General features: G+C 40.4%; 1 protein-coding gene and 1 long non-coding RNA gene across 2 annotated transcripts; both read left to right on the forward strand.

Moving 5' to 3' along the window:
• The first annotated feature begins 3,687 nt into the window (after positions 1-3,687).
• LOC148741792 (uncharacterized) lies at positions 3,688-4,962 on the forward strand. Its single transcript, XR_015995965.1, has 3 exons — positions 3,688-3,857; positions 4,290-4,356; positions 4,787-4,962. It is a non-coding gene; the product is annotated as an uncharacterized LOC148741792 (long non-coding RNA).
• Positions 4,963-8,415: 3,453 nt separating this feature from the next.
• Positions 8,416-14,870, forward strand: LOC148741793 (uncharacterized). Its single transcript, XM_088746798.1, has one exon. It carries the CDS (start codon positions 8,421-8,423, stop codon positions 13,746-13,748), a length of 5,328 nt encoding a protein of 1,775 aa, XP_088602924.1. The 5' UTR covers positions 8,416-8,420; the 3' UTR covers positions 13,749-14,870.
• The last annotated feature ends 573 nt before the right edge of the window (positions 14,871-15,443 follow it).

Below are 15,443 nucleotides of genomic sequence, written 5' to 3' on the forward strand. Positions count from 1 at the left end.
CAAAGTAATTCATTGAATAAAATAATATGGAATTCTTGAATCCAGAAAAAAAAAACAAGTACAAATGTCTTTCTTCCCCCCCTCCCCGCCCCACGCCCCGCCCTAGACTTCCTACATACACATGTTACGGGCTACATTTACAATTACCCTTTCTAATAAAACAGTGTCATTTCTCAGGTATGAAGATGACTTACAACAAAAATTGGCCGCAGAAAAAGAGGCTTTTAAGGTGCAGCTAGCTGGGGCTCTTGCTCAGTTACGAGGTGTGGTATCAGTGATAGAGGGAAGAGCAGATGTTGAGAAACAAAATAAGCAGGCGCAAAATCTGTGAACAGCTTGTCAGTCGCTGACTACAGCTATCGACAAAGGTGCTACTCAATCAAAACCGCTGCTGCCTCAGTTGACAGCCATTCACAATGCGGCGGAAGAGGATCCACTGGTCTCACAAGTTCTTAACTCTTTACCAGAAGAGGCTGTGTTAAGAGGAGTGCTGAACAAAGAGAAGGTGACGCGTCGCTTTTACAAGATCCGGAGATGGTGTCGACGAGTAGCCATGATAGGAGAAAACGGAGCTTCACCATGGACTCACGTGCTGTCGTAGATCCAATCTTTCCTAATTTTTGATTCATTTGATCCCGTAAAACATACTTTTGATCTCCTAGCGCGCGCAGAGTACTACCTTCGGCGTGGAGATCTGAAGTTAGCGAAGCAAGTGGTAAATCAGCTTCGCGGGGAGCCTAAAAATGTAGCTCGTAATTGGTTGCTGGAAGCCAGGTTGCTATTGGAAACGAGGCAGGCTGTCAACTTGTTGACTGCATATGCTACCGTATGGGGACAGCGGGGGCTGATTGATTAGAACTTAGAGGTACAACTACTTTTGAAAGATATTTCTAGTAAACTGTCGTTGATAAGCGATGATTCCCTTCAAACTTCATTTTCGACTCACGTCATGTACTTTTTCTTCTACTGCTTTATTTTTTAACATGATTGGCGGAACAATATGGATAAAAGGGAAAAAAGAAAGCCGTTCTACAAATTTGTCATAAACGTGTAGACTGAGTTCCATTTAAAATGATATTTCTTTTCATTCAAGCTTTGACCAAACATTGTAATGGTTCTAAGGTGTCTCAAACCTTTAACAATGTTTGTCAGCCGTAATTATGTAACATCAAACTGTGTTACACAAAAACTCTGATGGCTTAGCCATCTTATGTAACTTAGTTTCGAGGGAAATTCGTCAATACATTTAGAAAAGGTCTTAAGGGGGACAGAGCTTCGTAATAACGCGCTCTACCTCTGCAAAAGTACTTGGTTGACTTTGTTTGACAAAATTGCACCGTCCTTGCGCAGCAGGAAACGCGCGTCCAGAATGAAAATTTCAGAGTTCTTTTATTTATTTATTTATCTATTTACTCTAGTTTCAGGATCACTTGCGTGAAGTAAAAGTCCTCGACCCAATAGAAGTCAGAAGTTAATAAAGACATGCGCTTCGATTACGTCACCAAGGAAAAATAGGCAGCAAATTATGACCAGTGTGATGAAGAATACCGTTGTCAATAAGAATGAAATCCACGCCAAATCTTTGCTGTTTTGATTCTACCACAATATTTGCGTGGAATAAAACGATTCTTTCAGTGACATGCTGAGTGACACGTTGACGCGAGCAGCGTTCTCTGTACTCTTCTAGACAACAGCAAATTGCCAAATGAGACCACGAAGTTACTGTTAATTGTGGTAGAAAAGAGCTTTCAAGATGTGAAATTTCATATTTTTAGTCGATTTTCACACAGCTGTTAACTTAAAGGTCCACCTGTCAGAGCAGATTACTCTTGAATTGACTTCAGATACGTTTCGGGATTAACTAAAGCCACCTGAACCAAATAGATAAAAGTAATTTTATGTTAGTCTCCCAGTTCCTTGAAACAATGGTATAATGCTGTGAACCACTAATGTTTTCTAAATCCTCCATGCCAGAATTAACTGAAGCATTGTTGAGCTGGCCTATCAGCAAGGGACGTTTTGTGGCCTGGTTTGCTAAATCACTGTGCACTACAGTGTTGATGGATACACACAGAGACAATCTTAGGAAGTAGAGAGCGCACTCTGTTGTAGAAGAAACCTATCGTTCTTTGCCAAAACGAAAACCAATCAACAGGTGATCATTCGAATTTCATATCCCATTTAGTCTGGCTCCATATTTGAAAAATACGCCAGCAGTGTAATCAAAGGACTACAGCTGATGGTTAAAAATGAAAGATTACAAATGTTATCTCATATTATCTCGGGTTCATATAAAGCTGGATAGGCGAGCAGAATTAACCTCCTGTTTACCCGCCTTTATCAAAGAGACTTTAGGAGTAAACTAAGTATAAATGAAAAGGTAAATTATTTACGTTCACTGTCAGTCACTAAAAGGGACAGTGTTACGATTTGCGCATGCGCAAACGTTTGACAGTCCGAAGACGATTTCAAACTTCTTGTGGGAAATTCAAGATGGCGTCCACAAGTGGAGGAAAGCAAATCTATCATGGCGGTTATGAAGAGGGGTTATAAAATAACTGAGTGCGAGAAATAAGCATTAATACAAACAACAAAGGAAATATCGTAAATACAAAATAAAGAATGACTTACTTTGGTCTAGCCCCTAACGATAGCAGATGATAAGTTGATAGCAAGAACAGCAACCGAACTAATATGATGAAAAGTGAAATACAACATCTGATGCCTGACAGAAATAACGAATTCATTGATAACAATCATTAACTAACGAAAGATTAATTGATAAAAATAAAACATAAATGCAAAGCACAAGAAATACGTGTCCCTTAGCGTTTCGAAACTAGCAACCATCACAACTACGCAATTACATCCACCATTCTTAAAACTTTACCTCAAAATGATTCAGGAGACTGGTACTATCTTTTCGCAACTTTCACTTATTTCATTCAAACGCGACAAAAAATAGGCTACATATCGGTCAAAAGTTCAATACAAACTAATGATTAACCTGGAACTTTCAAATGGGTTCGCGCACGATGCAAAACTTGTCCTTTCATTCGTACCGTTGAGAAAATATCGGGACCAAAACGATCCATTGAGATTGCTGATCACTTCACGAGCACCTCCGCCAATACCATATGTTGCATAACTTGCGCTTATTGCAAAAAGACGTCCATTAGTGAAACAAGAAGATGACGAGAAGGAGACCACTAGGTGACCTATTTCGAGATTATGTTTTTCTCGTTACCATGGTTCTACCAATAGCGTAGCACCATTTTCTGCATAGAAACGCACAAACAACCCACGATTCCTCCATTCGCTTTGACGAAGGGCTAACGTTCGAAACGTCGGCTTTGAACTCCTTACGGTGGCCATTTTACATTATCAACTCAGTTAAGAAAACCAAAATTACCTTGTTTTACTCCCCCACCAACGCAACATCACAGTTTCTTTCTATTCTTTCTATTTTGCTACCTTTTAATTCGACCTCTTTTCAGTTCACCACAACGTTGTATTATCAAGCAAACTCCCCGCAAAAAGAATCTTAGATTCGGAAAAAATAGAATTTCTATGTTACGGACAGATGAATGAAACTCATCTGTTCATTTTATTACGGTGGAAGGAAGATGAGAAGAGATTTATAACAATTTTCTTTGTGTTTTCTTTCATTTTCTATCTCTGTTCGCGTAATTCGGTTTTGAACATCTAAATTTAATTATTGACGATGCCATTTGAGTTTGTAAAACTGAAACAGTTTGTAACTTGTATAGCAGGGGACGTCAGGCCTCGGCATTTATTTCTTTTGATTTTTATCACAAGATCGATCACAGTTCAACCGAAGCTTCTGACTGTAAATGGTAAGATATCTACATGTCATGACTGACTCTTTCGTGAACTCTTTATTTTTCAGTTGGTGTGATTTGTATGATATCGATCGAAGACAAAGTCGCCACAAAATAAGTAGAACGGATGTCGTTGATCGGTGTTTTTCGGTCTGACAAGACGTCAGTACCGACCACTTCTACCGTTATAAGTTTTATCCAGAATAACGTAAATTAGCCACTGTAATGAGCTTATGATGTGCCGAGTGATAGTCTTTCGTCTTTCGTTCTAAACGAAGGGCTAAAGCTCGAAATGGCAGCTTCAAAAACTCTTTATGGTGGCTAATTTACATTATTAAATCAGTTGATAAAACCGAATGATCTCGTTTTATAAATGTACCCCCTTCCCCTCACTGACGCGGCACCATAATTTCTTTAGAAACTTACCACCTTTATTCTTTTCTTCAGAATATAACAAAAGATCGTAAGGATCAGGTGACATGAGGGTGAACTGATCCAGCTTCAACCTTTCCAGGTAATTATCAACAGTTATCTTTCTTTGAGGGAAGAGATAGAGGGGATTGAACTTGGACTACAATAAAGTGGTGATTCTTATACTTTGTTCCTTGTACCTGTTTGATATTCTTCTTAAAACTCACAGTGGTCTTTCCCGCTACTTTTACGTTGTCATTGTCTCTTTTCTTCCTTAAACAAAGAACTCGCAATTTGAGAGCAGTATATCGAGCGATCATTTGCATAATGATAAGAATTCTCTACGGCTGAGGTTGTTTTTGTACTCGAAAATTAGTAATGATCTTTGAACCCGTGAAGCTATCATCCTATTTGTGTCAATATTTTAGTTTTCCCTGCATCTCATCGAAAATTTCTCTGAAGAGCAATCTATTTTTCGTATTTTGAGCAATTGCTTTTTCTTATTTGATGTCATGTATCATGATTTCTTGCAGTGCAGAGAAGTTTCACTTTCTAGGGCAGATACGATCAAAGTCTAATACACCGCGTGTTGAGAGTGAATGGTTCAGTGCAGCAGAAGTAAATGATCTGTTCTGTAAGTAGTAAAGACATTGATAATATTCTCACCGTTACAGTAACGCACGGTCTGTTATCTATGTGCCTCTAGATATTTCACATCCTTTTTCAAAAGATAGAAAGGGGGAGGGGGTGCTACAGCCGTGTCACAAAAGAGGGGTGAAATGCACCAAAAGTCCCCCTCCCCTTAATATGGATGAATAACACATTTATTTCCGAGTTGTGATGACCTGATGGAAAATGAAAACTTTGACAGGAAGTATGTGACAAAAAACACTGAAAATAGGAAATCATTACTTCCGAGATAAGTACAAGGAAAAATTAGGAACTTGTTTTTTGTTTCCGTTTACTAGCTATACATTTAACACACTGAAATTTAAAATAACAAACGAATTGAAAAATAAACCTCCATCACCTCAAAGAAGATAGCAAAGGTTAAACTCTTACTTCTGCATTCATATTTTATCCTGAACAGGTTGAACGTTTCTTGAAAATCATGGGAACTTTTAGCAACTAATCAACGGATTGTTATTTCTAATAATAAAAATGGCGGCTGGGAAAGCCGTCATATATGTTAAAAAAAAAAAATGAAAGATGCTATGGTATCATAGTTTGTCTCCTGAGCCATCGAAGCGTTCATTGTCAGTGTGCAGTGGGATAACTTATCATCAATGAGGCGAAAGAAGGAAAATATTATTTGCTTTACTTTATGGCCTTCATATTTGCGAAATACATCCAAAATTTGGCGAACAACTCAATAAGCGGAGAGATATGACTTGGTCCGGCTGTTAACACTTTAATCGTTCCAAAATTAATTAAAATGTAACTTCCCCTCATAATATACAATCATCATCCAGTAAATATGCATGAGAAATATCAAACTTATCGGGTCGAAGTTGTTATCATGATTCATTACCAAATCTCAGGAAATGTGTAGCAACTAGAGGGGAGAATTTACAATCACATCTTGGAAGTTAAAGGGTTAATTAATCGATGAAGATGGAAACACTGATACTTTTGATGATTCCCTGACTTTATCTTTACTATCATCTGCATACCATTGCGTTTATTTTCTTCGATATCCAGAGAAAATCAACCTTCATCAGAATATCTCATTCAAGTACTTTTGAATGAGATATTCATCAAAATGGACACAGAACATTTCTAGCTTCAAAAACTGAGTTAATCCTGAATTATTCAGTTTCATTTTTCTCACTGCTCTCTAATTTCTTACTTTGTGTGTCAGAGTGACAAACCACGCGGTGGGTCTATCTTTTTTGGTTTAATTTTTTTGGTGAAGAAATCTGAGTTGTAATTTCTAATCTAATTTTGCAAGGATTTCCTGCAAAAAGAAGCCAAAACATTCAAAAACTCTTTCGTTTTACGATCAAGAGCGGACTTAAGGACATATGGTGGTCCACTTCATTCTCTTATTGTGCGGGTGATGTTACGTGTAATTCGGCTTTTATTTCATTTCATCTTATTTTAATCGCAGAGCTTTCCTAACTTCAAATGATATCTTTGCTTGTGAATATGTGAAATTTGTATGGCATTACATTGCATTGTGTTACACAAGTTCGTGACGTGTGGACATGCGCGAGTTAACTCTTACGTTAGCGCCCAAGAGGTTTCCTTTGTGTTAATCTCAATTTCCAAGTCCTAAGTTTGCGCCCAAAGTTCAGATAAACATGTATATACTTTTATATTGCTGATTGTGACTGCTCTCACATAGCGGCGGAGTAGGCGGGGGCCGGAGGGCTGCAGTGCTCCCCGCCCCAACTAAAATTTTTTGGAGGGAGGCTCAGCGCCCCGCTCCCCACGTTTTGCTGCCAAAAATATCCTTAGCGCGGCATAGAATTTGGCAAGATATTTAATCTTGTGATCTTTTTATAAATTCTTTCATCAGCATCGTGCTTGGCAAAATAACCTGTTATAAAACTTTTTTTGAATAGCTCCAGCCTGTGCCCGAGAAACTTATCAGCTGCCGGCAGTTCCCCATTAGACTAGACAGCACGTCTAGGAAATTAGCTGAGTTAATTTTGTCTGAGGGAACTCAATCAAATGCTTCGCTGAAAGATTTAGACTGGACCGGGAAAAATGAAAGTACTGTAAAGATTACAGATTGGTTTGCTTGTGCCAACGGACAACGCAACGGGCAATTTGGAAAATTTGAGTAGGGGTATGCGTATGCCTCCCCTTCCCCCCCCCCTGCACTTTTCAAAACGCTCGCTGCCTCTGTCTTAGCAGTCTCGTCAATATTTTTTCCTGTGTCCCTGAAACGCTCCTATTTAGCAATTTCGATTCCTTTCGATATAATATTCATACAATGAAAAAGGGTTAGGAAGAGGTTTGACATGCAAATTCGTGGCGTTAACACGGCCTTAGGATTATCGAGAAAGCTTTGAGGAGGACTTTTTTGGGATGCCAACGTTATTCTGTATCCTGGAACCACAGGATCGTTGGCTTTAATTTCAGAAACATCACTGTATGTTTTAATTGTATTTTGCTTAGTTTATCGGTGATTTCACCATGGTGTCACTTTGATTGTTGACACTCGAGTTTGATTCCTCTGGCTTTCGGAAATGAACAAGTCAATTCGTTATCATTAAACATTCAGAAAGTGGAAAACCGGAAATTTTTAATTCCCCTGATGAAAAAATAGCTCTGAGAGTGTAATGAGGGTTCGTGGTTTGCCCGGCCCTCAACGTTATTTTTAGTAGTTTTATACCTACTTGACTATCTAAAAAGTGCATGCCAACGGAAGCTCACGGAGTGAAAGTTGGCTAAAAACCTTTCACTTTCGCGGAAGCGCCATTTTGCTTTTTCTGAGTGTCAGGAGTTCTACTCCATTTTTAGTTGGTTGTGCCGACATAATTCTCCAAGGGGCTGTGAAATCCTCCTTAACCTTTAAAAAAGAGAACTGTTCTGACAAGATACCGCCTCTTCAAATGAGTTATAAATTATGTAGAATTGCCATAGTTTTTGGCTAGAAAGTTAACTGGAAAGCGAGGAACAATGTATATGATACATAAACTTAAGATAAGATCATATGGAGCCCCAACCAACCAATAAGGTTTCTTTCTTCTCAATCTCATCTATTTTCATCCATAGCTGCCGCCGTGAACTGAAATCATGATTTTGTATAAAATATGAGGCCAATCTCATTCTTTTCCAAAGTAAACATATTTATTTTAGTTCATCAGTCAACGGGAAAAGAAGTCACATTTTAAATTAGATTTTTCATGTTTTCAATCTCAAATGGTAAAAGCCATGAATTAGTGGAAATACACTGGAAGGCATTTTCATTGAATCGAAGCAAATATATCTTACACGATCGAGGCGGCGGAAACTTAAATTTACGTCAAATTTCTGTCAGTGTTCTCCTCCTTGTGAACCTTCCCAACCCCTCCTAGTATTAACCCAATTACTTTCCTCTTAAGCACAAAATTTTACACTGTAAAACCGCTACTGCGTAAGAGTTGTCTGAGTTCCTCCTCTCGGATGTATTATATTTGATTTCCTTTAATTCTGACACCAACAGCGAACAAGGTTATGATGGACAACAGAGAAAAGGACGCTACAACCACATTAGCTATCAGCATAGGTATAGCTGTTGCAATTTTTCTTCTCATCACTGGCCGTGTTTTAGAAGCCATCGAAATGTGCCGTGAATGTTTCAGTTACCTACACAATCGAGGATTTAGACAGGACAGTCCAATGGCTAAATTACTTTACCAAGATATCTTTACCACTGCAACAAAGGCGTACTCCACATTATTTGGCTACAAAATTACTGAAAAATACGTCAGAGAACAACTACTCTTATTTCATGAATCAGATGATACTCTAGGAAAAGGATGGCTACAGTTAAGACTAGCAAAGATACTCTACGATCAAAATAGGTTCGCAGAGGCCGGAAGATTTTATGAGTCAGCACTGACCATTATGAAAACAAATAGTGATGCACAAGGCGAGGCAGTAAGTTATGGAAACCTAGGAATATTGCTCCAAGTACTTGGTAAATACGATAAGGCCAGAGAATATCAAGAGAAAGCACTCGCTATCAGAATAGAAATCGGCGACAGAGAAGGACAAGCATCAAGCTACGCAAACCTAGGAACATTGTTCGAATCGCTTGGTAAATATGACAAGGCCCGAGAGTATCAAGAGAAAGCACTCGCTATCACAATAGAAATCGGCCACAGAGAAGGACAAGCATCAAGCTACGGAAACCTAGGAACATTGTTCGAATCGCTTGGAAAATATGACAAGGCCCGAGAGTATCAAGAGAAAGCACTCGCTATCACAATAGAAATCGGCCACAGAGAAGGACAAGCATCAAGCTACGGAGACCTAGGAACATTGTTCCAATCGCTTGGTAAATATGACAAGGCCCGAGAGTATCAAGAGAAAGCACTCGCTATCAGAATAGAAATCGGCGACAGAGAAGGACAAGCATCAAGCTACGGAAACCTAGGAACATTGTTCCAATCGCTTGGTAAATATGACAAGGCCCGAGAGTATCAAGAGAAAGCACTCGCTATCACAATAGAAATCGGCCACGGAGAAGGACAAGCATCAAGCTACGGAAACCTAGGAACATTGTTCCAATCGCTTGGTAAATATGACAAGGCCCGAGAGTATCAAGAGAAAGCACTCGCTATCAGAATAGAAATCGGCCACCGAAAAGGACAAGCATCAAGCTACGGAAACCTAGGAACATTGTTCCAATTGCTTGGTAAATATGACAAGGCCCGAGAGTATCAAGAGAAAGCACTCGCTATCACAATAGAAATCGGCCACAGAGAAGGACAAGCATCAAGCTACGGAAACCTAGGAACATTGTTCCAATCGCTTGGTAAATATGACAAGGCCCGAGAGTATCAAGAGAAAGCACTCGCTATCAGAATAGAAATCGGCGACAGAGAAGGACAAGGATCAAGCTACGCAAACCTAGGAACATTGTTCGAATCGCTTGGTAAATATGACAAGGCCCGAGAGTATCAAGAGAAAGCACTCGCTATCAGAATAGAAATCGGCGACAGAGAAGGACAAGCATCAAGCTACGGAAACCTAGGAACATTGTTCCAATCGCTTGGTAAATATGACAAGGCCCGAGAGTATCAAGAGAAAGCACTCGCTATCAGAATGGAAATCGGCGACAGAGAAGGACAAGCATCAAGCTACGGAAACCTAGGAACATTGTTCCAATCCCTTGGTAAATATGACAAGGCCCGAGAGTATCAAGAGAAAGCACTCGCTATCAGAATAGAAATCGGCCACAGAGAAGGACAAGCATCAAGCTACGGAAACCTAGGAACATTGTTCGAATCGCTTGGTAAATATGACAAGGCCCGAGAGTATCAAGAGAAAGCACTCGCTATCAGAATAGAAATCGGCGACAGAGAAGGACAAGGATCAAGCTACGGAAACCTAGGAACATTGTTCGAATCGCTTGGTAAATATGACAAGGCCCGAGAGTATCAAGAGAAAGCACTCGCTATCAGAATAGAAATCGGCCACAGAGAAGGACAAGCATCAAGCTACGGAAACCTAGGAACATTGTTCCAATCGCTTGGTAAATATGACAAGGCCCGAGAGTATCAAGAGAAAGCACTCGCTATCAGAATAGAAATCGGCCACAGAGAAGGACAAGCATCAAGCTACGGAAACCTAGGAACATTGTTCCGATCGCTTGGTAAATATGACAAGGCCCGAGAGTATCAAGAGAAAGCACTCGCTATCAGAATAGAAATCGGCGACAGAGAAGGACAAGCATCAAGCTACGGAAACCTAGGAACATTGTTCCAATCGCTTGGTAAATATGACAAGGCCCGAGAGTATCAAGAGAAAGCACTCGCTATCAGAATAGAAATCGGCCACAGAGAAGGACAAGCATCAAGCTACGGAAACCTAGGAACATTGTTCGAATCGCTTGGTAAATATGACAAGGCCCGAGAGTATCAAGAGAAAGCACTCGCTATCAGAATAGAAATCGGCCACAGAGAAGGACAAGCATCAAGCTACGGAAACCTAGGAACATTGTTCGAATCGCTTGGTAAATATGACAAGGCCCGAGAGTATCACGAGAAAGCACTCGCTATCACAATAGAAATCGGCCACAGAGAAGGACAAGCATCAAGCTACGGAAACCTAGGAACATTGTTCCGATCGCTTGGTAAATATGACAAGGCCCGAGAGTATGAAGAGAAAGCACTCGCTATCACAATAGAAATCGGCGACAGAGAAGGACAAGCAGGAAGCTACGGAAACCTAGGAACATTGTTCCAATCGCTTGGTAAATATGACAAGGCCCGAGAGTATCAAGAGAAAGCACTCGCTATCGAAATAGAAATCGGCGACAGAGAAAGACAAGCAGGAAGCTACGGAAACCTAGGAACATTGTTCCAATCGCTTGGTAAATATGACAAGGCCCGAGAGTATCAAGAGAAAGCACTCGCTATCAGAATAGAAATCGGCCACAGAGAAGGACAAGCATCAAGCTACGGAAACCTAGGAACATTGTTCGAATCGCTTGGTAAATATGACAAGGCCCGAGAGTATCAAGAGAAAGCACTCGCTATCAGAATAGAAATCGGCCACAGAGAAGGACAAGCAGGAAGCTACGGAAACCTAGGAACATTGTTCCAATCGCTTGGTAAATATGACAAGGCCCGAGAGTATCAAGAGAAAGCACTCGCTATCAGAATAGAAATCGGCCACAGAGAAGGACAAGCAGGAAGCTACGGAAACCTAGGAACATTGTTCGAATCGCTTGGTAAATATGACAAGGCCCGAGAGTATCAAGAGAAAGCACTCGCTATCAGAATAGAAATCGGCCACAGAGAAGGACAAGCAGGAAGCTACGGAAACCTAGGAACATTGTTCGAATCGCTTGGTAAATATGACAAGGCCCGAGAGTATCAAGAGAAAGCACTCGGTGTTAGAAAAGAAATTGGCGACAGAGAAGGAGAAGCAATAAGCAACGGAAACCTCGGAGCAATGTTTGGAATGCTTGGTGACCATGACAAAGCTCAAGAGTGTCTCTACACAGCGCTATCAATAGCAAAGAGAATTGGCTGCAGAAGAATTGAGGCCAATATTTATAGAAACTTAGCAGGTTTGTTTTTAAAACGTGGTAAATTTGCAAAGGGTGAGGATTATGTAGAGAAAGCACGTGCAATGAGAATTGAAACCGGTGACAGAGAAGGACAAGCGGCAGATTACAGTCACCTTGGCCATATTTCTTGTAAGCGTGGTGAATATACCAAGGCTCAAGACTATTTTAAGAAGGCCCTTGCCACTCACTTGGACTTGGGCCTCAGAGAAGCTGAAGCAATTGATTACGCACAGTTAGGAACATGTTTTGGATTCCTTGGTAATTATGACGTGGCTGAAAATTACCTTCACAAGGGTCTCTTATTAAGCAAGGATATTGGACACAACCTGACTGAGTTTAAGTGCCTTTGTAATCTAGCAGCGTTAAGGCTATTACAATTTGATTTTAAAGAGGCCTTTTCGTATCTTTATCGTTGCACTGACAAATTGGATACTTTACGAGGTTTTATTAAAGACAGCGATCAGATTAAAATATCTCTTTTAGAGGAGCACGGTGCCCATATCTACCAGGTGCTCAGTTGGTTGCTTTCCTCCACCGGGAATCCACAAGGCGCTCTTTACGTCGAAGAGTTGAAACGGGCAAGAGGCCTAGCCGACTTAATGGCATCTCAATACTCTGTTAAAGAGCAGATTTCAGGCAACCCACAATCTTGGTGTGGCATTCAGAACATTATCGCAAAGGAAACTGACTCTACATGCCTTTACATTTCGGTTGGTAAAGCGGATGTACGATTTTGGATTCTCAAAGCAACAGAAGCTATTCGTTTTACAGAAAAGGAGGCAAGCCCGATCAAAAACGAAGAGACTGGATTAGTCCCTGACTTAGATGAGTTTTTAAAAGAAGGCTTCCGCAATCCTGCAAAAGACATCTCTAAAACGAATCTCCACCTGTGTCATAAGATAATCATCGCCTCTGTGGCCATTTTTCTGAAAGAGCCTGAGATTATAATTGTCCCTGATTCTTGCATGTACCAAGTGCCATTTGCAGCCTTAACTGATAAAGAGGGCAAATATTTTTCGGACACATTCAGGATCCGGATCGTTCCCTCCTTGACTACTCTGAAGCTTATTCAGGACAGTCCTCCTGAGTACCACAGTAAGAGTGGTGCGCTGATAGTCGGTGACCCCGACGTTAGAGAGGTATTGTACCAAGGTAGACGCACGTTAGTAACACCATTGCCACGTGCAAGAAAGGAAGCAGAGACGATTGGAAGTCGTCTTGGCGTCAAGCCCTTGATTGGAGACCGCGCAACAAAACAGGCTGTACTTCAAGCGATAAATTCAGTAAGCCTGATACATTTTGCTGCCCATGGTAGTCCTGATAGAGGAGAGATTGTTCTCTCTCCTAAAGGCCCCATTGACGGTCCTCCACGAGAGAAAGACTACCTTTTGACGATGCAGGACATTTCAGAAGTTCAGGTGAGAGCTAAACTGGTTGTACTCAGCTGTTGTCACAGTGCGCGTGGACAGGTCAAAGCAGAGGGAGTTATTGGGATCGCCCGAGCGTTCTTAGGATCTGGCGCTCGCTCGGTGTTAGCGGCACGATGGGCACTGGAGGATGAAGCAACAGAAGAGTTCATGAATTGCTTCTACGATCATTTGTTCCGCGGTAAAAGTGCCAGTGAATCTCTTCACGAGGCCAGGAAGTGGATGAGAAGTAAAGGCATTGACAAAGTATCTCAGTGGGCTTCATTTATGCTCATTGGCGACAACGTGACATTTGATTTTGAAAATTGGCCAAAGTCAACTACACCTTGGTAGGCACGAGTAAAGTGGACGCACTTGATTGGAATAAAATGGACTTAGAAAGCTTAGAAATGTCAATTGTTTCCTTGTGGTGGAAGGACATTTCCTGTAAGGGACGAAAATGATACATCTAGCAAAACATTCTCAAAAAAGCTCATCTAACAGCTACTTGTATTTACCTGGAACAGGAACCTTATTAATGTTCTCTTTATGGAAACTTGGAAATTATCAAATGATAAAAGTCCTTTTTTTTCGATAGTGTTAAATTACGTAGTCAAGCGAATTGAGCTCTGATGATATTTTTTTAGAAGCCGTGATTGGTTGGTTAAGTAAATCGAATTTCAAGTTATTTATCCGCAAAGATAGTAATTTTAGTCAAAACAATGAAATTTCAAATAATTTGTTTCAAAGAAGCTTTCCATTATGTGATGTATATATTCGGAAATGTGTTTATCACAATAACTTTAAGAAAGCGCCGAGCGGTCTTCATGTTTCCTTTTTAGATCTGCTCCGATAAGGCAACATCTTTTTGACTTGAGATTTATTCCCCGAATAATTTTGTTTTATATCCGTGGGTGATAAGTGTTTTAGTTAAAATAGCTTTTCAAGATAAAAATTAGTGATAATAATTTTGAACGACATTTCGACCTCACTAATTTTTATCTTGAAAAGCTTTTCTTAAAAACTACTTATCAAAAGTTAAAACAGCGGTTGTAAAAAGGACTTTACCAGCCAAGACGACATTTGGCAGTTTTCTAGTGCATAAGTTGTTTCCTCTTGAAATGCATTAGTAAGTAAAGGAAATTGCTCATCACTTTTATGACGCTTAATAAATATATCTTATTAGACGTTTTGTTGTGTAGTATCGCTGAGTATTTTTACGAGTTGTGTGGTATTTTGACGAGCCCGTAGGGCGAGTCAAAATACGGCACAACTCGTAAAAATACTCAGCGATACTACACAACAAAACTTCTAATTAACAATTATTACACGAGCGCGCGTTGGATATGAGATAATAGGGACCTTAAGCAGCCACGACGGCAACGGCAACGAGGACGTGGAAAAACAAGAGATCTAATTGGCAGAACAATAGCTCAACACGTGCGTTTTGAAACTTTGTACATTTCTTAGCCGTCCTATGCAAAATAACAACGTGAAATCGCCAAAATTTGGGTCGTCTGCGAACCGAAACCACGACGGCAAATTAATTTAATTTCCATTTGGAACTCAACGCTAGTTCTATACGTCATGCTGAAGTTGAGCTGTGGCGCCGTATGAGACAGTAAGCTCATGCAGCCATTTTTGAAATTCTGACTAAGAATGGAAATTCATTTTTTAAACGAAGTCTTACTTGGCGTTGCCGTCCTGACTGCTTAAGGTCCCTAATAGGGACCTTACGCAATCAGGACGGCAACGCCAAGGAAGACTTCGATTAAAAAATGAATTTCTACTCTTAGTTAGAATTTCAAAAATGGTTGCAGGAGCTTACTGTCTTATAGGACGCCACAGCTCAACTTCAGCATGACGTACAAAAGTAGCGTTGAGTTCCAAATGGAAATTAAAATAATTTGCCGTCGCGGTTTCGGTTTGCAGACGACGCAAATTTTGGCGATTTCAAGTTGTTGTTTTGCCTAGGACGGCTAAGGACTAAGAAATGTACGGAGGTTCAAAACGCACGTGCTGAGCTATTTTTCTGCCAATTAGATCTCT

This window comes from Stylophora pistillata, chromosome 1, assembly GCF_964205215.1.
Source record: "Stylophora pistillata chromosome 1, jaStyPist1.2, whole genome shotgun sequence".
NCBI lineage: Eukaryota > Metazoa > Cnidaria > Anthozoa > Scleractinia > Pocilloporidae > Stylophora > Stylophora pistillata.

Bases quoted from the DNA above. Each gene is read 5' to 3' on its own strand.
- LOC148741793 (XM_088746798.1), top strand. From the start codon at position 8,421: ATGATGGACAACAGAGAAAAGGACGCTACAACCACATTAGCTATCAGC.